Raw genomic sequence first — 23265 nt, forward strand, 5'->3', positions numbered from 1 at the left:
GGTGAATTACAGAAGTTGTTGGCTGAATTGACAATGTTTTTCAATTGCCTCCACGATTACCTCATGAAAGGTCAATAGATCATCGAATAGATTTGGTCCCTAGTGCTCAGCCTGTAAGTATTCCACCTTACAGAATGAGCCAACCTGAGGAGGATGAGTTGGCAAAGCAACTTCAAGAATTTTTGAAGTTGGGATATATTCGTCCCAGTACATCACCTTGGGGTGCACGGCTTTTGCTTTGAAAAAAGAATGATAATACTTGGCGTGTGTGGACTATAAGCGTCTAAATAAACTAACAATTAAGAATAGGTACCCTTTGCCTAGATCTGATGACTTGATAGACAGATTTGCAGCAATGAAGTATTTTTCTAAGATTGATTTGTGTACTGATTATCATCAAATACGCATCTTTGTGAAGCATGTTGAGAGGACAGCTTTTAGGACGAGATATGGTCATTATGAATTCCTTGTTTTACCTTTTGGATTGACTAATGCTCCAACAACCTTCCAACAGATGATGAATGACTTGTTCTGAGATTATTTAGGCAAGTTTGTTGTTGTGTTCCTTGATGATATCTTGGTTTACAGCAAGACCTTAGAGGATATCTAAGGATTGTCTTGGATTTACTAAGACAAAATCTACTGTATGCCAAGAAAAGTAAATGTGACTTCTTTATGAAGGAAATCATTTATTTAGGACACAAGATTTCACGGGAAGGGATTAGCATTGACCTAGATCGTATTCAAAATGTTTTAGAATGGCCAATTTCCCAAGCTGTCAAGCAACTTCGCTCTTTCTTGGGTTTTACTAGCTTTTTAAGGAAATCAGTATGTGATTATTCTACAATAACGGTTCCCTTGACCAACGTATTGAAAGGTTGTAGATGTAAGTGAAACCAACCTATCTCTTGGAGTAAAGACTTGAACAAGGAGTTTGATACTTTGAAACTTTGTATCAAAGAAGCCCATGTTCTTGCGTTGCCCGATCCTAGCAAACCTTATATCTTGGAGACTGATGCTGCGATAGGGGCAGCATTATTCCACGAAGAAAGACCGGTTGTATTTGAGAGTAAAAAGTTCGATGACGCTCAATGTCGTTGGCCTACGATGGAAAAAGAACTTTATGTAGTAGTGTAAGCACTAAAGGTTCAGAGGCATTACCTGTATGGTTCTCGATTTCACATCTTGATTGATCACCAATCAATCAAGTATGTATGTGGTGGCAATGATTTGAGGGGCTGGAAAGCGAGATGGGCAGATTTGATGCAAGATTTTGATTTTGAGATTAGGTATTGGAAGGGTTCATTGAATAATGTAGTTGATGCCTTGAGTCCAATTAAGATGGTAAATGCTTTATCATTTACCCAGATATCTTTTGACCTATTTTAATCCTTGAGAGGGCTTTGCGCCTTTATATTGGCAGAAGGTCCCGGATGGGAGCTCCATGATTGACCAAGACTCAGGAGTTGTGCCGGCCAGAGTGCAAGTGACAGGAGGTCAGTGGGGATGATTAGGAAAGGCTGGCTGTTCCAAAATGATAAGATTTGTGTACTAGACTTTGGGGATGTTAGATCTAAGATCCTTAAGGAGTGTCATGATGCACCTAGTGTTGGACACCCAAGGGTACACCGGACTATGTCTCCTGTGAAACACACTTTTGATTGGCCTAAGATGAGACAGCTTGTTGAACACACTGTCGTATGTTGCAGAGTTTGTCAAACGACTAAGGCTGAAAGGCTTCGGAGGGCGGGTTTATTACAACCATTGGAGATACCTGATAATAAGTATTTCCATGGATTTTATTATTGGTTTGCCAAGAACGCAGACAGGTCATGATGCCATATGGGTTGTCGTTGATAGATTGACAAAGATGGCTAGATTTTTACCTTACAAGATCAACCATATCAACTACTCAATTGGCTCACCAGTTTGTGGACCAATTGTTTAAATTATATGGTTTGCCACTTGACATAATCAACCATATCAACTACTCAATTGGCTCACCAATTTGTGGACCAATTGTTTAAACTGTATGGTTTGCCACTTGACATAATCAGTGATAGGGACTCCAAGTTTACTAGCAACTTTTGGACTTTAGTGTTTGAGAAGTTGGAGATTACTTTGAGTATGAGTTCCTCCGACCATGCACAATCTGATGGCCATACAAAAAATGTAAACCAACTACTAGAAGATATGCTTCAAGTGTATGTTTCCAAGAGACAGTCTTCATGGGAAGAATATTTACCCATGATCGAATTTGCTTATAACAATGGTAAGGATTCTAGTACTGGTTTCAATCCTTTTATATTTATGTACAGGTTTCAACTTCTATCTCCAGTCATGGTTGGATACCAAGGGATTAAGAATGATGATGTAAAGACATTCTTGCAAGACATGTAGGAGATGTTCGAGTTTGCCAAAGAGCCAATTACAAGTGCCCAAGATCGAGACAAATTTTATGCTGATAGACATCGTTCTCCTAGAGAATTTTCAATGGGAACATTGGTATATTTACACTTTCCCAAGGATCCAAGACACTTAGTACTGGAAAGGTTCCGAGTTGTCCCTCAAACATTGTGGTCCATTTAGGATTAAGCGACGGATTGGACTAGTTGCATATGAACTAGAATTGCCTCCTCACGTGAGAATATACCCTTTATTTTATGTCGGTAGACTAAAAGAAGTATTGGGTGCTAATGATCAGCTTGTTATTCTTCAAGAGATTAGAGGTTGAAGATTTAACCTTTGTACCACATGAACCTGAAAGAATCCTTCGTTTTCATGGACGACAAATTAAAACTAGAAGTTTGACCGAATACAAAATCAAGTGGAAGGATAGAGTCGAAGAGGATGCTACGTGGGAGACATTGACTACCCTTCAAAGAGAGTTTCCAGACTTTCTTTCGAACTCAAGAGTTCGTTCTTAGAGGTGAGGGATCATATCTGACGTGTGTCAGTCACACAAGACTAGCTTAGGAAGCCTGGGGAGGCTTCTCGAGCTGAGTTGCAGGGGCAATGACAGATTAGGGTTTTCGATATTTTTAGCGTTGCTTTTGGGCCTGAGCCTATATAAGGGGTTTAGGGCCTCAGTTGTCAGTATCGTGAGTGGGAGCAAGCCAATTCCTTCTTGCGGGTCTGATCCTAGATTGAGTGTGGATGCGCATCTTCTATCTAGTGTTGCCCTAGGTTCATCTGAGTCTAAGGCCCCTGCGGGTGCACCTGGTGGTATGGGAAGCCAAGCTAGTTGTGACCAGATGGATGATGTGCCAACAGTTCAGCTCGTGGCTCGGAGGGGTCATCTCTTGATCCGAGATCCTTTCTCGCAGATGTCATGGTTGGGTTGTAAGCAGCCTGCTAGTTCATCGTTTCTATGGCAATTTGTGCCTGTTTCCAGGTTCGATTCTCAGGAGCAATTGGGGATGTGTCAATAACGAAAGAGAATTGCTGAACGCTCAAGTACTCTTCCTGATTTCAAACTGCATTCACAATGAACACAAGAACTATCATTTACAACACCAAAGAAAAAGTCGATAGGACAACGGGATTCCCTCCTAAACTGCCGATTCTCATGCTTATGGACATTTCAAATATCCTATGTGAGGAAACAGTCAACATCACACATGTAAGCACAACAGGGACCCGACACCTGCGATATGGGTAGGGTTTGGGTTCTGCCATAAAGGGCAACACAATGCCTGCCACATTAGCAGAGGAAAAGGCTGCCGTTTGGAAAGATCACCAGAAGGTGTGAGCTTCCATGTGGGCACCAAGATGGCAGCCACTTTGGGTAGCACGCAAAGCTGACACATGGGCAGCACAGTTGGCTGCCTCATGGGCTGAGCACAATGATGCTCATTGCGTTTGTTTGGATGCCCAGATTGGGGGCATCACAGTCCATGTGGGACTGGTCAAGAATGAGCTTAATGCAAGGGGGTCCATGAGCCCTCAGTAGGGTAAGGGGGGCAATACTATGGAGGGCTAACTTTTTAGCACTAATCGATGATGAAAATGGCCTTCATGAATTCAGAATTCAAATTCGAAGCTATTGCAATTATCAGGTAGTAATAGGGAGCTAATTTTTAGTTTAAACTCTTTGAAGAATTGGTAGGTCAGGTGAGGGCCAGTACTAAGACATGGTGCAAGGATAGCTTGAAGTGTCATCATTTTCCATGAGTACCGGGTGGCACTTTCCTCCCTATTGGGGGCCCTGCTGACATTTTAAAGACACCCGCTTCTTTACTGGTACCGGTCAGGCAGCTTGGTGTCTACTGAAGCAGGTTGGCCCAATTAGGGCCGGCCTGGACAGTTGTGGAGTCATTCTGAAAGGCTGATCCCCTAGGGCTGGTAGTGGACGTGATGCCAGGGGGTCAGTCACATCTGGTCGGCCCGGATCTGCTTTGAGTTACCCTCAATCAGGCCAGGTTGCAAGCCTGGACAGTTATGCAGTCGTTCTGGCTGGTAGTGGACATGATGCAGGGCATCAGCCTAGATCTGGTTGGCTCAAATCTGGTGTGGCAATTTGGCCAGCAGACTGGCCCTCCCCCACAGCTCTAAATAGAGCCATTTGGAAACTCTCAGAGCTCTCCACAGCCACTTTAGTCCCTACAAAGCAAGAGAGGTGCAGCAGCCTTCCCCGTTTGATACTCAGGTGGAGCAACCTTGGGCTGTAGAAAGGCCAGCCATCCAGCTGAGTAATTGTGGGTGACTTTTGTATGGAAACCACTACTTTTGAAACATAATTTTGGCTGTCTTCTTGGCTGCATACTTCTCTATACCATGTGTTCCAAATCTACTTGTGTGCACATCTGTGTGTGTGAGCTACTCATTCCACTGTGGGGGTTTGGCTACTGCAAAGCAAGACATATTGTCTCTGACGTTAACATAATCCAACATCCACGAGTGCACTTGTTACCAACTGCACTACCATCAAGTGATGCACTGGCTATTTCTTCGCACCTTTTGACTTCTGCAACATAGCATTACTATACTCTAAAAGATTTGACGAATATAGACACATTGAGGCTACTGCAACAAGTAACAGCTACTGTTGTCTCCTGGCCCAGTCAACATTTACCCTGGGATACCAATGTTATGCAGTGTGCGTATTAAGCGGAAGTACTTCCTCAGGTGCTAATACATATATACCCTCGTAAGACTAGAATATATGCAATCTAACAGATTAACTTTTTTTGTGAAATAAGTGAAAGAACAGCTGAGAGAGACAAAGGAAGAAGGGAGTTTGTAAGAGACACAAAACACAACTAAGAGTTGAAGAGATAAATAACAATAATACTAATTTAAAAAACCTTAGAGAAATCTTCTACACCTTAAATTTCCCAGGAAAACCTTTTCTAGGTATAACTACAGACTACTGCAATCTTATTAATACATTCACATTCTTACGATTGCAATACAAGATACAGTATCAGAATTGTAAAAATGAAGGTTAAAAACGATGGAGAGAGAGAGAGAGAGAGAGAGAGAGAGAGAGAGAGAGAGAGAGAGAGAGACTTAAGTAACCACCCGGGAAAGAGAAAAACAAAACAAACGCTTCCGCTCTGAAGAACACCCTCCCTCATAAAAGTGGCTGTGGTTTCCAAAGAACATCAACGATTACCCTTCCAAGCGTCTGAAGCTGTCATCTGTCAAATACATATTTAGATACATATTTAGAGACACTACCATCAACAATCACCCTTCCAAGTGTCCAAAACTGTCATCTGTCGAGTGCATACTAGACATATTTGACGAGCATGCACACCAGGAAGAACAAAGAGAGGCACATTTCGTGTCCAATAAGATGTCAAACTTGCTTCCTATTTGGACTCTGTACCATGAAACCTGCATTAAGGGTCCCCAAGCCAATAGAAATCTCTTGGAAACCTGGGTCCTGCCTTTCCCTCAGTACAAAATTATTGCCCGAGGGTACCTCTTATAAATGGGCTAAAGCCACTATTAGCCAGTATCCTTTTGAATCCATTTTTCTCAAAGACCTGTTAAAATCCAAAGTTCTTATCATGTTCCACAAAAAAAAGCTCCATCATTGAGTTTGTACAATGCAACTAATATAGCTTCAGCCAGCAACTCCAGCATGCATTGCTTAGTACTAATCAAATTAAATAGGCCCTTCGCAAGGTGGAGATGAAGCCCATACTAAATGCCATGACGCCTTTGATTTGCTGTCAAAGGCAGGCTATTACATGTTCACTACAGAGAAAAAGCAGCATGCTTAATGTGCAGCATCAGATAAGATTGGCGCTTCTTTCCAAAAATGACAAGCACATAATCAATGAGCCAGAAAAGCACCAGAGACTCAGAAGAGTCCTTGGCAGGGAGGTCTGAATGCACATGGTTTAAAAAACACAAACACACACAAGACCCACCAGTGAGATGGATACATTGTGGATGTCATCACACTGCATCACAGCATCCTGTCCGAAAGAGCAGGCAATCTCCTGAAGAAATTCATAGGGACCGGAGGCATGTTGTTTCGGAAGCGAGGGTGTCTAAGGACAAAGATACCAACAAGAACAGCAATCACACGGAAAGGGGTAACATAGAGGATTATAGCAGCGAGCAAGCAGAAAAGGATAAAGATTGAGGTAGCACGGGGATCACGCCAATTGAGGAGGGCATGGAAACGCTCTAGTTGGGTGGCAAGGTCACCAAGGACGGTTTGGATCCTGCCTGCAAGGGCACGGAGGCGATCGTAGCGAGCACGTACAATCTCAGGGGGTTTGGAGGTGGGGATGGCATCAAATTCTTCATCAAGCTCTTCAGGGCTACAAGCATTGGCAAGGGAGAGGTCAACATCCATGTGAGGGGGGTGGCGGGGGCGGAATCTGTACTGCCAAGCTCCAATGAGAAACATATAGAGGAAAAAGGTGGGCAGAATGAGTTCTGGGTACCAGACAAGGATGAAGTAGAGAATATGCACCAGGACTGTGGTGATTGGGTTCTTCCATTCACATATGTCCTGGAACCATGACATTACCGCTGCACAGCCCACAAAGACCTTGCTTATCCTATACCAGTTGGCCTTGCTTCTCCTATAGCTCCACCTGTAAGAGTCTACATCAAGCATGTACCTCACCACCTCTGCCCTCACAGGTGGCTCCGACCTGGCAAGCCTAGTGATCACTATCTTCATTGCGGTCTCCCTGAGTGCCTCCACATGCCTTACATGGAATGGCTTCTGATAATGCAGCTTTGGTAGCAGTGGTGATATGTACGCTTGCATCATGTTTAGCCTCTTCATGCATGATAGCCTCACCACCATTTCTATTTCTCCTTTCTTCTTTACTCCCGACTTCTCAAGGACTATCAGCGGATACCTGTGTGAGTATACCCTGTCAGTCTCCAGTGTGGACAGCCTTATTCTCACCTTGCCTATGATCTCGTCCTTGTGGCCTGCCACTTTGTCTGCTGGCCCATTTGTGAGATGGTGGTTGTCAAAGACACCTACTGTTAGAACAGTGCAGGGGTCATACACCTCCCATGTGTACTGCTCGTTCCACTGTGGCGCCAGGGAGTCCAGCACTGTCCTCGTCCTCACCCACTTCGGTCCATACTTTGCCACGCAATATGCATCTGTGCAGCTCCGATGGTCACGTGTCTTCATTGGAACCAGCCCCGTGGCACCCAGCAGCCCAAGCTCCAGCACCGCCACCGGCAGCTTCCAAAGGCGACGGTCAGTGGGCCGTGTGTCACTGCTATAGTGAGTGGACTCGTCCAGCACATGGTAGCCACCCTCAATGCAAACAGTGAGGTGGATGCGGCTCATGAACTTACTATTGCCCTTGATCTTGTCTGCCACATCATGTGCCACCTCCTTGATGTCCTTCTTTTCACGCTCGAGATCAAACCACTTGGCATCAACAGGACGAGAGTTGGTGCGCTTCGGCACGGAGGTGAGGGGGATTTTGACAACGCCAATGATTTCATCCTTGTTGGCAGCCACACGGTCGAGGACAGAGATGCTGAGGAGCTCATCAGTAAAGGGTTCAGCAGCTACAAAGAGGAGCTCATCCTCCCAAGAGGGGCTGTTAGTACGGCTGCTAGCAGTACGTGTGCGCTGGGCCTGGAATCCGAGCTCAACCTTGACACTAGCCTCAGGGTGATGGCGGTTCTCCTTGCTGGGCACAAGGTCCTGCGCTTCATGGACAATCACCCGCAGATACCACAGCCGAGGGGACAGATAAATCTTGGAGCGCGTGTACGGCAGCCAGCCACTGTCAGATTGCCGGGCATGGGGGAATGCCTCATCAGCCTGAGTACCAATCCAAACTGCCAGCATGACCTCACCCTGGGCCTGCTTCCCATGCCTAGACTCCAGCCTGTACCACTGTGGGGCCAGTGGTGAATCCGGCGGCCGCCGCTCTGGAATCTCACCTATCTCGAAAGAGACAAACCCGAGGAAGTCGTTTTTCACGGCATCGTGGTCCCAAACCGTAATCTCAAGGAATTCAGCCTGGTACCGATCTTGGGAGATGGCAAAAACCTCGCGCCAGACCGGGTTAAGGTCCTTGGGGATGACTGCGGTCTCGACCTTGACATTGCCAACTTTGACTTCCACAAAGGGGTCAGAACTACCGGAAACATCTTTGACAGCGAGGCCACGGGCACGCTCCACGCGGACGAAGAGGTAGTTCATTTCGGCGACGAGATCTCGGCGGGGCTGTTCGTGCCAGGGTGTCGATTTCACGGCGGTAGGTTGGACGGAAAAGTCGAGCTGCGAGGCGGACTCGTCGGTCTCCCATCTAGCAAGGTGCTCAGCACGGCGAGATTGGTTATCTCCGCCGCCTTTGCCCTTCTCTGCTGCGCCGCCGCCGCCCCCGCCCCCCCCTCCTCCTCCTCCTCCTCCTCCCCCCTTCTCAGCCGCCTCCTTCTTCTCTTCCTTGCCCTTGCCCCCTCCTCCCTTGGCAGCTGCTGCCTTCTCCTTCTCCACATCATAGTAGTAGACCTTCAGATACAGCTCCCCCTTGGCCATGGAGAAGATAGCCCAGCCCCTCTCCAGAGCAAATCCCAGCGGCACCTCAGCCCCCTCCGTCCCCCTCCTCCTGATGTGCTGTGGCTCTACCTTGGCCTTCCCCAGTGAAGCCCTGTGGCCGCTCTTCCTCTCTGTGTACACATGCGCCTCTATGCATTCCTCCTCCAGCACCTCCTTGTCGCTCACCGTAAACTCCAGCTTCTCGTTCCACACCGGATTCATGTCCTTGGCCTTCGTCTTCGTCCTCAGCCTCTGCGAGTCGAACGTCACCTCCACATACGGACTCGCTGACCCCTCCCCATCCTTCGGCGATAAGTTCGATGCGTGTAGCACCTCCACCACCAGCTTCATGTTCGTCATTCTGCCCTCGCTTGCTTAGATGCCTCTCCTCCGATGCTCAATGCTGTACCCTGAAGATCGCTCCCACAAGGCCTCGCTTCTGAGTTTGCTTGATACTCCTAGCCAGCGAGAAACCTCTGAAAAAAATAGAACACAAATGCAAATCGTTTCGGCCAAGCATGAAAAGAGCTTTGACCGAACTATGTGTGGCTATGGCGGATACTCCTCACCAACAGTCTCTACCATTCAGCTGCAAGACTTTTCCTTTAGCCTCACTAACTACATGTTTCTCTCTCTTCCTCCTCTTCTGCATCTGCCGGACCTTCGCTTGGAGGTAATACAGCAGGAGATACTGACATGGCAGCAGCGAGGAACGAAGGTTACATAGCAGCTATCGTGTGCCCGTTATGGATGACGATTCCGGATCTGCTTCACCGACAGCTGCAACGCTCGGTAGCGTCAACAAGAGCCTTTCTCCGCTTGGGCTTCGAATTCGGAGCGGCTGTCCTGTTGTGCCCTTCAAACAAAGGAAACTATGATTTCAAACAACAATTCTTCATGAGAAGTGGTGAAGAAGCTCCTCGGATTCCAATTCCCAGGCTGCTGCAGATAGGCTTGTCTTTATCCGCGCCCTCGGTTTTTGCTGGCGTGTAGGACACAACAGCAGGGAGCTGGAATGGGGTCCGCACTGCAACAACAGCAAGCTCCTATCTCAAAAATAGGGGACGGATCTGCAAGGTTCAAGCAAATGGAGTGAAAGCAATGTGCTTTCTGGTCGATTCTACTGCTGATCCGTCGCAGCTACGGAGCAAGCAACTTTCGAAGACCGGATTTTCCGATCTTGTGATTGCGAACCTGCGATGTGTGTGTGCAGCGCGATTGATTGCATTGAATTGAGAATTGCAGAGCTCCGATTTTTGAGACATTGATCTCGCGATGGGAGCTGTAGATGAGATCAGCATTTTAAAACAAAAAAAACTTTGAAGAAACTAAAGTTTTGGAAGATGCTTCTTGTCCAAGCTTCAACTCGATAAAATATATTTCCCTTGGTTCATTTACACTTTGCTATTAAAGTCTTCTAAAGTCCATTAAAAGACTCTCTTGACTTCCTTCCTTCTTTTATTATCCCCTCATTTAACATTTCTAAGTGTTTCAGTTTAAACCTTAAACAATTTCGATGTCGATTTCCCACCGCACTATACCTCGAGATTCTAGTCTTTCTTAACATCTGTTGGAGATTCCGCTCTTTTAAGGAGATCCCTTCATCAAGGTCTAATTCACTAGGACACATGCATTACACCATTCAGCATTCAGAGATTTTAGGTTATCAAAATGGAATTGACCTACGCAAAAATACTTCGATCGTACCCCCCAAGGATCTGAGCAGTAGCCTACGCAGAAATGCTTTGATCCTACCCCCCAAGGACGTGAGCTCTTATCTCCAAAAGAGAGCTTCTGACCATTTCCTCATCGGCCAAGTTTTGTATGGGTCTTTCGTAGGGGCTGACCACCCCCTTATTAATAAACTCAACATTTTATTTACTTATTCTTTTTTTTTAAGAGACATGAGGTTGAGTTTTGATATGCATATTGAGAGAGGAAGAGAGAGATGCAAACTTCAAAGCAAGGGAATGTGTGTGTGTGTGTGTGTGTGTGTGTGTGTGTGTGTGTGCACGAAAGCACATCTGTGTGCACACATGTGTGTGTGGGGGGGGTGCACATGCGCTCGCACATGAGAGAGAGAGAGAGAGAGAGAGAGAGGGAGGGAGAGATAATTAAGAAACATGCCTTTGAGAGAGAGAGAGAGAGAGAGAGAGATGATCCTTTGGGAGCCATTTTCAGCAGGTAAAAGGGCAATTAGTGTAGCCTAACATAGCTAGGAAGAGAAGAGAGAGACAAACAAACAAACAGAGAGAGAGATGATTAGAGAGAGAGAGAGACATGATTACGAAACATGCCTCTGGGATCCATTTTCAATAGGTAAAAGGGCAACTAGCGTCGCCTAACATAGCTAGGAACCTTTTGTTATTGCTGGAAGTGAAAACCAAATGGATTACCCTTAAAGGAATGACTCCTCATTGTAGTAGGGGTGCAGGGCATTGAGCAATGTGAGGGTGATGGGTCTTACAAGCCATTATCAAGCTCACCAACAAAAGTGCCACTAGGACCATGATAATAAGGGGGTGTAATTCCAAGAGGTTTACAAGCCATTTTTTACCTGAGCAACAAAAGTATAGCCAAGCACCATGGTATCGGGGGGCAGGGGGGAATTCCAAGAGTCTTACAAGCCATTTTTTAAGTACTAGTCCGAAAGGCCCTACAAGGGCTGGACTAACCATTGTCCATAAAACCCTAAGCATTCATTATACATTCCAACTAAACCTTCCTACTAGCGCACACATCACTGGCACCAAAGAACAGTCAAAATTTTAATGATTGTGCAACACCTAATGCCAACCCACAATCAAACCATTCACCAAGCATATGAACTACAAAAAGAAGAATTCGAACACAAGGATGAAGGAAGGAACGACACATACCATTGATACACACCAATCTCAATAACCACCTTGTGTAAACTTAGTCAAATTCAATTTGGTAGGTGGAATAACTAGAATGAGAGAAATCTCAAAATAAACTCAATCTATTAGGTAAAATAGGGAGCAAAGCACCCAAAGTACAACAGTGTTCAAGATCAATGGCTCCAAGTTTTAAACACTAGGAAAACTCAAATGGATGTCTTAATGGTATATGGGCACTCCTTCCTTTTATTATTCTAATCCAAAAACTACATGTGCTTGATTTGAGTCTATGAATTATTTCCTTTTGCCTTGCCTTTAGGCAAATCTTTGTTTTAAGAAACCTTATTGGTCCAATCTACAAGCTAAGTACTTCTAAACAACTTACACGTTAGTACTTCTTAACAATTAAGCATAGGCAAGGCTTATGGTGCAACTTTCCCTCGTCTACCTTTCACTCTTTTGTGGAAAGTAATGAAAGGTCTTCAAAAGCAAGAACCACGTGTGCCTACTTACTTAAAGCTTTTGATATGACAATTCTATTACAAATGAAAGGTCCAAGCCAAGCTTCACTCTTTATCAATAAAAAAGTACTAGATTTGGTGGGATGTCATCTCTCTCTCTCTCTCTCTCTCTCTCTCTCTCTCTCTCTCTCTCTCTCTCTCAAAATACGTGTTTAGTCTATCATTCAAAATTAGAAACTACAAGCTTTCTAATTTTGTCATTGTAAACCTCACAATAATATTAGCTTTTGTCACTTGCTCAAAAATGCTAGAATTTAAGGGACTCGACAAACGCACACATCATAAAACATATTGGAACATATAGTGGTGTCTTTATAGCATGATGATCATAACTTTTCCAACCTCTTAATTGCAAAATTGGAATTTTTCAATAAAACTTATCAATTCATAAAATCCACCAAAAAAGAAAGGAATTGGAAAACATCTAAAATGGATTTTCGTAATATTTAAAAAAAATTTTCCTTTTTTAACAGAATGTGCAAGAATGATGTACAAATGGACTCTATAAGGTTTTCAAATTTATAGTTGAGAGCCTTTTGGTAAATAACTATTTCCAAATTACATGGTAAGAGTACTTTTCTGTGCATAGTCATTCTATGGGGGAGTGTTAATATGATGCATAGTACATAAAACCATCAAATAAGTTGACATCAATCTATTTCCTAATTCGGAAACAAATATGATGCAAGCTATCTGATTTTGAATGCATTAATAACCTTAACATCTAATATGTCACAACCATGTACCCATGCTCTATTCAAAAACAAAATAAACCATACATCTATGCACATTTTCACCTTAAATCACATAACCAAACAAACAATGCAACACTATTTGATAAATTTTGCCTAAGTAGGCTCCTCTAGGACCTTAATCAAGGGATGCTACTCTATTAAACTCCAATAATAACATCCGAAATTGAAGAAATGCTATTCTTTAAGCCACCCATTTTCACTTCCTCAAAGCTTCTAAAATGCCTCTAAATGATAGTTTTTAAAAGAAAGAAGCATAACTTTAATTCTTTTCAAGAAAAAATTAAAACACCAATCTTTTAAAATAAAGGTTGATTTTTTTAAGTCTTTATAGCATGTCTTGAATAGATTCTCTACCAAAGGATGACGCCTGGGAGGCAGTGGCTAGCATCCTCAAATGGTATATTTGGGTTGTGCCTCTTATGAGCAAACAATAGCCCCAACTTTGAAGCACCCTTGTCAAATGGCTTTCACCTTATTCTACAATTGAGCACATCATAAGAGTAGTGGAACAAATAGTTGTATCTTTATAGCACGATGATCATAACTTTTCCAACCTTTTAATTGCAAAATTTGAATTTTACAATAAATCTTAGCAATTCAAAAAGACTGCTAGAAAAGAAAGGTATGGAAAACATATGCCATGGCATTTTCAATTATACTTTTTATAAATTTGCCTTTTTAACATAATTTTTAAGGAATCTTTAGGAATGCTTTACAAATATTTTTATGTATTGATACTGACGATTATCTCTATATCCCTCTAAACTATCAATAACACCAAGACTCCAAAGAGTTTTCAAACTTAAGATTGAGTGCTTTTTGGTAGAATAGGTCTATGTACCTTGTTTTTAACATATATGATAGAGTACTTTTCTTTGCATAGTCATTGTAGGGGGAATTGTTAATATGATAAATAGTACATAAAACCATTGAATAAGAGACTATCCAATTTGAAAACATTTTTGATGTAGCTATTGATTTTGAATGCATTATAACCTTAACATCATGACAATGTGCCATAACAAATACAAACAAGTGTTCTATCCATAAAGAAAATAAACTAAATATCTAGCATATTATCCCATGTGTACATAGCATTAAATCATATAGCCATACAATGCAGCAGTGTTTGATTAATATATCCTATATCGACATGAATAAAGTCCCCCCTAGATGCTTAATCAAGGGCTACCACTCTATAAAACCCCAAATAATACACTTGAATTTGAAGCAATGCTATTGTTTAAGCCACCCCTTTTTACTTCCTCAAAGCTTCCAAAATGCCTCTAAATGATAGTTTTTAAAACAAAAAAGTGTAACTTTAAATATTTTCACGAATGAAAGACATAATCTTGGAAAATAAAGGTTGATTTTTAAAATCTTTGTAGCATGTAAGAGCTCTCACCTAATTCCTCACTTATCTATACTTCCCATCTACCTATTCTTAAGGCTATTAATCTCAACAAATTATCATGCATATAAGTTGACCTAAGGAGAAACATAAATTGAAAATGCAAAGGTGGAGATAGCCCACTTAAGCTAAGATCAAATAGATATCTTCAAAAGCACATGCAAAGGGGGACTTGAATTCATGATATCCTTTATCCCTCATAGTGTCTCTCCACTAGGCTACATGAAGATGATGTGATAGGTAGTATAGTAAAAGGGTTTTAAATTCTTGCCCTCATAAATAAGAGGGAAGCGTGCCCTCCTCCTTTTAACCCCCCCTTCTTTTCCTTTCCCACCTATTCTCTCCTCCCTTTTCTACCAATTAATACATTTTTTAATCTTTTCAATGGGAGGGACCTATTTTAGCTTGAGAAAGTTTCAAAACCATGCCAATATAAAAAGTAATTGGTGAAATGATGATTGTAGTGAGTTGTAAAGTGCAAAAAAATGCTTCATGTTGCAAATTGATTTCTTTCATTTAGCTAATGTTTGAAGAAAAATTGGCACATAAGATTGGCAAACTTTTCATGATACTTTTAAGGTTTATATTATGCAATTGATGACTTCTCTTTTCATATGGCTTAAAGAGGCATGAATGAGGAACCCAAGATCCACTGATTGGGTCCCCCTTGATCAGCTACAGATTAGGTTTCGGCTAAATCAAGGTGAATCCGACCTGCTGGCTGTTGTGATGGAGCGAATCCCAGATGACTGGCCGACTAATTGCATTTCCTCCTCTGAGGGTCGATAGACCTAGTGGCTCATGGGGAGGACAGGCTTAAATTTTCTCTCAGCAAGGATTGTGTACAGATACCTTGAGACAATGGGGCCTCGATTCACAACACTTAACAATAAATGGTAGGTGAGAAGAGGCCCTGTGTGGTGGTAGAATAGGTTCATAGATATTTGAAAGCAGTGCGAAGTAGGGGAGGCCAACTTTTTGTTGTGAAAGATTACCAATTTTTGGCTTCCCGTCAGAGGGCCGCTTGTGAAACAAATCCCCATCTCCCTAATTTGCCCTCTTTGCGTGGGTAAGGCTATGGAAGCCTTGAAGCACTTGTTTTGGTCTTGTCCGGTTACCAGCAGGGAGGTCTGGGGTAGAGTGGAAGCTGCAATCAGAAAGGCAGGGATCATGTCTCAGTTTTATATCAAAGGAAGATGGAAGATGGTGCTGCTTGGGGAAACCTTTCGCTCCCCTCTACCCTCCTGGCTTCCTGGCAGTATGTTCATGCGGTTGTATGCCTCTCCATCTGGGATATGAGAAATCGCTTGGCCTTCAAGATCCAAATCGCGCTTGGCCATAGGGAATCCACCATAATAGCTATGGTCAAGGCGAATCTCAAGGATCTTAGTCTGATGTTAAAGGAGAAATCCCCAATGATTAGTCACTTTCTCCTCAGCATTGACTCCTTTGTCTAAGCAATTGCATCTCCAAGCTCTATCAGCGTAGGCCCCCCTTGTAGTTGGCCCAATTTTTAATTGGTCTTTTCTTTTTGAGGCCTGACCAGCCCCTTAATATATTCGACATTTTATATATATATATATATATATATATAAGAGGAAAAAAAGAACTAGGGGGGAAAAGTACTAACAAAATAAAAATGGGTCAACTTGCAAGATGACTATTTTAAGTCATAATTCCATTAGACATGTAAAGTTAAGCATTGGAATACATGATACTCTAAAGAGCACATGTGATAATCATTGATGACTTAGCACTAGTCTAGGGCTACTATTAACTAAGTATCTAGAAAGTTTATCTAAAGCCCTTCTTAAAGAGTTTTTGCATATGGCTCATGTATGTACCGGTTTTTCCTTTTTTATCCACATTTACAAGCAATATCTACCTATGGAGCTCTTCCCAACATGGCTCATGTATGTACCTGTTTTTCCTTTTTTATCCACATTTACAAACAATATCTACCTATGGAGCTCTTCCCAACCCTTGGCAACAATAGAGATATCTTTTCTCCTTCATTTTACAAGTCTATTTTCATGTTTTTAGAGCCCATGGACCTCTTATGTGGTTCAATTTAGTCACTGGTAGCTATTAGTTGTGGACGAGTATTATGGTAAATCCCAAAGCTTTGTTTTTTTGCTAATGTGGCATTTCTTGAGTTCACAATTTGTGTCCCCTCTTTAAAGTACCATTAAAGGAATTATGTCCCCTCTTTAAATAAAAATGGTGTCACTTAATTAAAGGAATTACAAGAAATATGGCAAACAAGGTGACAAGTTCATTAAAAGATGAATATTTAAAGTACAATTAGTTTTCAAATCAAGGAAAAGGTAGCCTCCATCATATAGCTTTTTTTGACAAAATACTAGGCAATTTTTTCATGAATCAACTTTATCTAAAAGTAGCCAATGTTTCTATTAATTCCAAGGTAATCAAGGGCAGATGTAGACAAGTTGAAACAAAGAAGGCATTAAAGCTGACAAAACTAGTGTATACATGTAGCAAAAGTGACAACCTACACATGAAGGAAAAAAGGTGTGGATTTCCAAAAAGAATATAGATAGTTTGAACTTTTTGCCAAGAAAATTAGTAATGAAAATGGATAAGAAGATACATTGAAGGTCAGCACAATAAACATACTAAAGGGAATAGGAAGCATATTAAGGGAGGCAATTTAGAATGAAAGGTGTAATTATGCTCTAAGGTTCATTTGTTTTCACTCTTTCCAAGTGGTTTGTTTCAGTCAAGAAGAGCATTTCAAAAGTGAAATAAAATTTTAGAAAATCAAAGCAAAGCAAGTATAAACATTTTAAGAAATCCTTTAGATATGCACATCAACATGGTCTAATGGAATCCTAGTTTAGATAACAATATATGGAGACAGTTTGACATAGTATTACCATTTGATCAATTGATAACATAAATGAATATGTTTTAGTCCACTAAGTTGGCAAACTCTTTCAGTAAGGAACATATTTTGATGAAATATGAAAAGAATATTCACGTGAAAAAAAGGGAAGTCAATGAATTGAGAGGGAAATTGTTAGAACTTATGGCAAAGAAATATAGCCACAACACAATTGGTGATAACAAAGATCAACTAGCATAGAATGTATTTCAAACACAAAACAATCTTCAAATGCAAAAATGAAGTCAAATTGAAAACATAATCTAAGGTTAGAAGAGCACTAATTGAAGGGACAATATAAGCAATAAGTCCCAAGTCATATTGAATACTTCAAACAATTTGGGTGAATTGACAAAATAATTTCGTCAGCAACATGTTTTGATGTAATGAATGTAGTTATTACCGAGTTAATTAGCGCTTCAATCAACAAAATTCCAAGAATGACAAGAATCAAGGTATTAAAATAGATAATGCATCTCGCACTAAAATCTATCTGAACCTCAAAGATTCCAACAAGTATTTGGTATGCAAATTTGCTACAAGACAATTCATTAGATTTGGTTTGATTTATGAAATTGATAAAAAAATTTAGAATGGAAAATGCAATGACATAGAAAAAAGGTTGACAAGTTCATGATAAATTTGAAATGCAATCAAATGGATATTTGAAAAAATAAATTAAAGATAAATTTGAAATGCAAGACAATGGAATTCAACAACTATCACACCCAGACATTTGCTATTTACAACACAGTTAATATAGAAGATTGGAAAGGAGAAGCGATTTTTAAGTTTGAAACACAATAATTGGCTTGATTTTCAAATAACAATATTGGATATTATGTGTAGTAGATTTTGCATGTTGATTATGACTATCATGGTCTCTTATTTGTCTTTTGGCATGTATATCCTCATGTTGATAGGACTCAATATTGGTCTACCTTGTTTGGCATCAATTTTGGGTCATGAAAAGGTTGTGTTCTACTTGATGTATTCTATTTGTAGAGAATGGAGGGCTCTTAGGATCAAGGTGTTTGATTACTATTGGTTGAGACGAATGTTTGTAAGAGAGATAAGGATGAGGATATCAATGATGAGTCTTAAGATTTGCATGTACAGTTTTGAATACCCTTTCGTGACCTTTAGGTGCCATTTGTGACTATGTTAATACCTTTGAACCAAATGTACCTACTTCTTGTGTCGACTATTGTTTTCCAATTTGCTTCATGGGAAAGAATATAAATATCCAATCATACACTATGGTATGATTGAATTGATGATGGAATGTCATCTTGGCAAGAACTCATCTATAGATCTAAATGGTGCTAGAAGAATATATTCATTCTTTTCAGCTACTCTAGTGTATAGTTAGTCAGTATAGTTAGTCATTTGTGGTCGCCTCTAGCTTTGCCCTCTCTCCTCATCTCCAATCTTTCCTCTCCTTCTTCATATTCATTGTGGTTAGTAGAGCATTCCTTGCCTTTTGTAGAGGCATTACATTCATTTCTTCTTATGGTGGACAGATTGAGTGGTTCACTATTATCCTTTCTCTCAAGTGTGGAAAAGTTTGAATCTTTTGGGAATCTTCTTAAGTATTGGTGTTTGAGATTTTGTAAGTTCATTTAAGTGTACGTTTACTTTCTTTCTAGAGAGAGAGAGAGATTGCAAGGTTGGTGTTCTAAGGTCCCATATGAAGGGGAGCTGTGACAAAACATGAAGAGGGGAGAGGAGAAGAGTGGAGATGAGGAGAGAGGGCACAGCTACAGAGCACACCACAAATGACTAACTATACACTAGATTTAGTTGAAATTGTAGAATATATATAAACCCTTTTAGGGTTAGAGTTAGGGCATCTAACCCTTCCTTTATAGTAGTCTATGTGTTAGTGCTATGTAGCACAATATCAAACACATGACGTTGAGATGGTTTCTCAACACCTTCCCTCAAGATCAACATCATGAAGTAGGACTTACCTCAAGATGATAATTCTAGGGAATCAAAGAAGGACTCAGCATTACATTCCATCACACCCCTTTAATGGGAATGTCCTTCCTTTGAGTCGAACCAAGAGCTTGCCAGTGCTTCTCGAAAAGCTCTTTGCTAAGTGGTTTGGTAAAGATGTCTGTAACATTCTCTTTGCTATCACAATGATGCAATGTGATGTCACCAAGTAACACTGTTTCTCTGATGAATTGCTCTCTGACATCAATGTGCTTTGTCCTGTAGTGATATACCAGATTCTTGGCTAATGCTTGAGCCAATTGATTATCATAGTATATTGTTGATTCATCTGGTCTATTTTTGACAATAGTCTTCTAATCCATATAGCCTCACATGCACCTGTACTCACTACAAGTGCGATGATTGGTGGTGTAGAGTTGCTACTGGCTAGATCGTCCAATGGTCTAGGTGTAGACCCATCGACATACTCCCATTTTTCCTAAAGTACAAGGATGATCTCCATTTGGTATTTCCATGTGCCATAATTGGAGTTGTCTAGCTTAGCCGATGCCTCCAAATTGAGGTTGCTAGTTGTAGACATGGTATAAGAAATGTACACAAAGTGTCTTTGAAATCACTATCTGAATCAATTGCAATACACTGACTGTATCAATTGCAATTTGAACTATTGGTAAAGATAGAACTACAATAGATAATCCAATTTGTTACAAGGCTTGTGGCAAATGATGCTAGGAATAGCTGAGAGGCTTACAAGGCTTGAAATGATGTGCACAATGCCAAAAAATAGCCATATAGGCTGTACAATGATGGCATGCGTGTGTGAAATAAAATCATGTGCAATCTACCTACTAAACAATCGGTCAATGCCTCTGAAAATTCTTACGTCTGCTCACTGAACTGTGTAACATCGGGTTTCAGAAATAGGGACTGACTACGAGTTGAAACTATTTAGGAATTTGGCATGGCTTCGATTGGATGCTTTGGAGTTCTCTCCACTATGGATTATCTAATCTACTCTGATCTAGATCTAGACCAACCATCGAGCGATGAAAAGGCAACAAATAATTGCTTTTCTTTAAGTGTTGTGGGTAAAATGCATCGATGTAGAGGCTGATGTGCATGCAAGGAGTGGATTTGTCTCACTAAGGCTCAAGTGTGTGATAATTGTACCAAAATGTGCGCATGATGTGAGAGCACGTAGAGCACCAAAAACTAAGCGTTTTTCCTTTTTGGAGGGCCCTCAAAGTCTTCCTGGATCAAGAGATATAGCTTGGTCAAGTTGGAGGGATAAAAAGGATGCTAGTAATGATGTGGTAGTCAGGTGGCCATTGTGGTCACATGTAAGGGTGTGCCTACCAAGGGGGTGTGCTAGTGGAGCAATGTGATGAGGTGGCAACTGGGTTCACATGCAGTGCACACTATGCTTGCAGAGGGGTAACTGTGCCTGATAGGGAACTGCCACGTGGTAGTGTTGAGCTGAGGTGGATAGTCCACATGGCATTGATGACATGGATGATGATGTCAGCTTGCTGACATGGCAGTTGAGCTGATGATGTGATAGGTTGTTGACTGCTTGCATGGTAGATAAGATCGTGATGATGTGGACCTTGTGGATACGCTGCCACGTGTTAGTTGCAGGGGTGTGATGTGGTAGATAAGATCTACCACGTGGCCAGCTAAGGATCAAGGAGAAATGCCATGTGTTGATTTGCTAAAATCTTCCTAGATGCCGATAGAATCTCGAAGGATTCTAGTGACGTTCTTGCTCACGTTGAAGGCATCATGTGGAGATGATCAAGTTGGCTAGTCGTTGCTAGAGCCTTGTGGAAGGAGGCGGTTGAAGCCATCGGTTCTACTAGAGCTCTGTGGTTGTGAAGACATCTTCATGGAGGCGTGATCTGCCTTGGCTCGCCGTGATCGTGGTGACTAATAGGCACATAATGGTTAAAGATTGGGTTTTGGGAAGGTTCTACATGAGCTACAAAAGTAAAAATGTGCGACCTTGTTTAAATTTTTAGATGGAAAGGTTTGTGGCCTATGTGGTAACTGATTCATAACGAGAGTTAGTATTAAATCTCACATAGTTTATATGAAAGGGACACTATTGTCTTCCTAAAGGTCAACCCATTTGGTGGAGAATGGCATGACTATATATTGGATGAGGGTACTCTGAGCTACGTCAGTGGTTTCGAGTTCTTAGGGAGGGAAAGCTTGGGACATCACATGGTAGCCATGTGGCCATCCGTAAACAAATTTTTAGGAAAGATATCCCCGTCATGAAAATTCAAGAGAGATTGTACTACCTATTCTTGGAGAGAGAGAGAGGGGGGGGGGAGGGGATATCTTGGCTATCCTACTAGGGAGTATAAATGATGTGCATGGAGAAGTCGACAGTGTATAGGGGATTCAAGTACGATGGATGATAAAGCCGCTAAATGAAAGAGCAAGAAGACAACTAAGGTACTCACAAAAAGCAGAGAAAACCAAGCAAATAGGCAGTTGGCAACCATCATTGAAAGAGATGAATCCTTGATAAATGAACATGGGTAGGCTGACTACTTCACCATCACCGATATTGAAAGCCGAGAGGCTAAAGGGAGTGACCAAGAGAGCCAAGGAACCCCAGATCCAACAAATTTTGGTGAGTTTTGGCAAGGAGAAGGATGCAAATCCTCATCACTCTTGCAAGGAAAACTAGATCGAAGACCAAGTTAAAATGGACAGAGTAAGAGGCATAATAAGAGTGGAGCAAAGAGAGGACTGAAGAGATAAGAGAAAATAATAACAAAGAGAAGGCCTCATAAATGATAGAAGGGAGGAAAGACAATCTAACAAAAGAGAGGATTACGAAGGTGACAGGGATCATAGAGATGCCGGAGTGGATGTCACTCCACTAGGTAGTCCAAACTAAGAATAAGGACCAAGAATACAAATGGAGTTCCAAAACTTCAATGGGATGGAGGGAGAGAATCCCCAATCCCATTTTCAAGTTTGTTGAAGATAGTGATGATCCTACAAATCACTCGAGGTAGAGTAGTTAATGTATTTTCCCAAAACATTTGCTAATAAAGCTGTCAAATTGCACGCCCAATACCCCGATGGGCAATTGATTACATGGGAGGACTTGAAGACCGTGTTCCTAAAAAGGTTCCATCACTGATCCAGTAAGAAAATTTTATTATTGAAGCTTAGCAATATCCACCATCTAAAGGGCAAACGTGTGTATGGTTTTGTAGCTAGGATGAGGATGCTCATGAATTAGCTCAACAATGCATAAGACAAAATAGCATTGAGCACCAGATTCGATGAGTGACCTAACCCTAGGGCCCAATCTACACAACAGGGACACAACATACCGAATGAGGACGTATGAAGAATTGCTAAACCATGTGATTGCATTAGAAAAAGGGAACACAGGACCTCAAAGGAAGAAAAAGCTACCCATACAAGAATTGGAGATCGATGAAGACAAAGAAGACACAAAGGTGGTAAAAAAGGACACCAAGATAAAAAAGGAGGAGCTAAAGAAGCTCCTTAAAGAGGTGGGCATGTGAGGCAAGCCACAAAAGGAGGAGACATGGTGCCACAAATTCAAGATGAATAGCCACACAAAAAATTAGTGTTAGTTGAGCTGATTTTTAAGATTTGCAATCATCTTGGCCACAACATCAACAATTGTCAGTACAACAAAAGCAAGCAGGATCTCAAAGTACATCAAGTGGTGCAAGAGACAAAGAAGGCTTATCAAAGGCAAATGAATGAATACAAATAATGTGGCATGCTACTTCTATGGTGGGAAGGATGGGCATCGCAAAAGATAATGTCGACTATAAAAGAGTTAGCTCAAGATGCTAGCGAAAG

The 23265-nt window shown here is 41.6% G+C and overlaps 1 protein-coding gene across 1 annotated transcript; it reads right to left on the bottom strand.

The window, feature by feature from the left end:
* Nucleotides 1–5581: 5581 nt before the first annotated feature.
* On the bottom strand, nt 5582–9916 carry LOC147902908 (FT-interacting protein 3-like). Its single transcript, XM_087374022.1, has one exon. It carries the CDS (start codon nt 9347–9349, stop codon nt 6422–6424), a length of 2928 nt encoding a protein of 975 aa, XP_087230148.1. The 5' UTR covers nt 9350–9916; the 3' UTR covers nt 5582–6421.
* Between the last annotated feature and the right edge of the window lie 13349 nt (nt 9917–23265).

Source organism: Dipteris shenzhenensis, chromosome 4 (assembly GCF_047967505.1).
Source record: "Dipteris shenzhenensis isolate YYH24624 ecotype China chromosome 4, Dip_SZ_1.0, whole genome shotgun sequence".
NCBI classification, from domain to species: Eukaryota; Viridiplantae; Streptophyta; class Polypodiopsida; order Gleicheniales; family Dipteridaceae; genus Dipteris; species Dipteris shenzhenensis.

Bases quoted from the DNA above. Each gene is read 5' to 3' on its own strand.
- LOC147902908 (XM_087374022.1), bottom strand. From the start codon at position 9,349: ATGACGAACATGAAGCTGGTGGTGGAGGTGCTACACGCATCGAACTTA.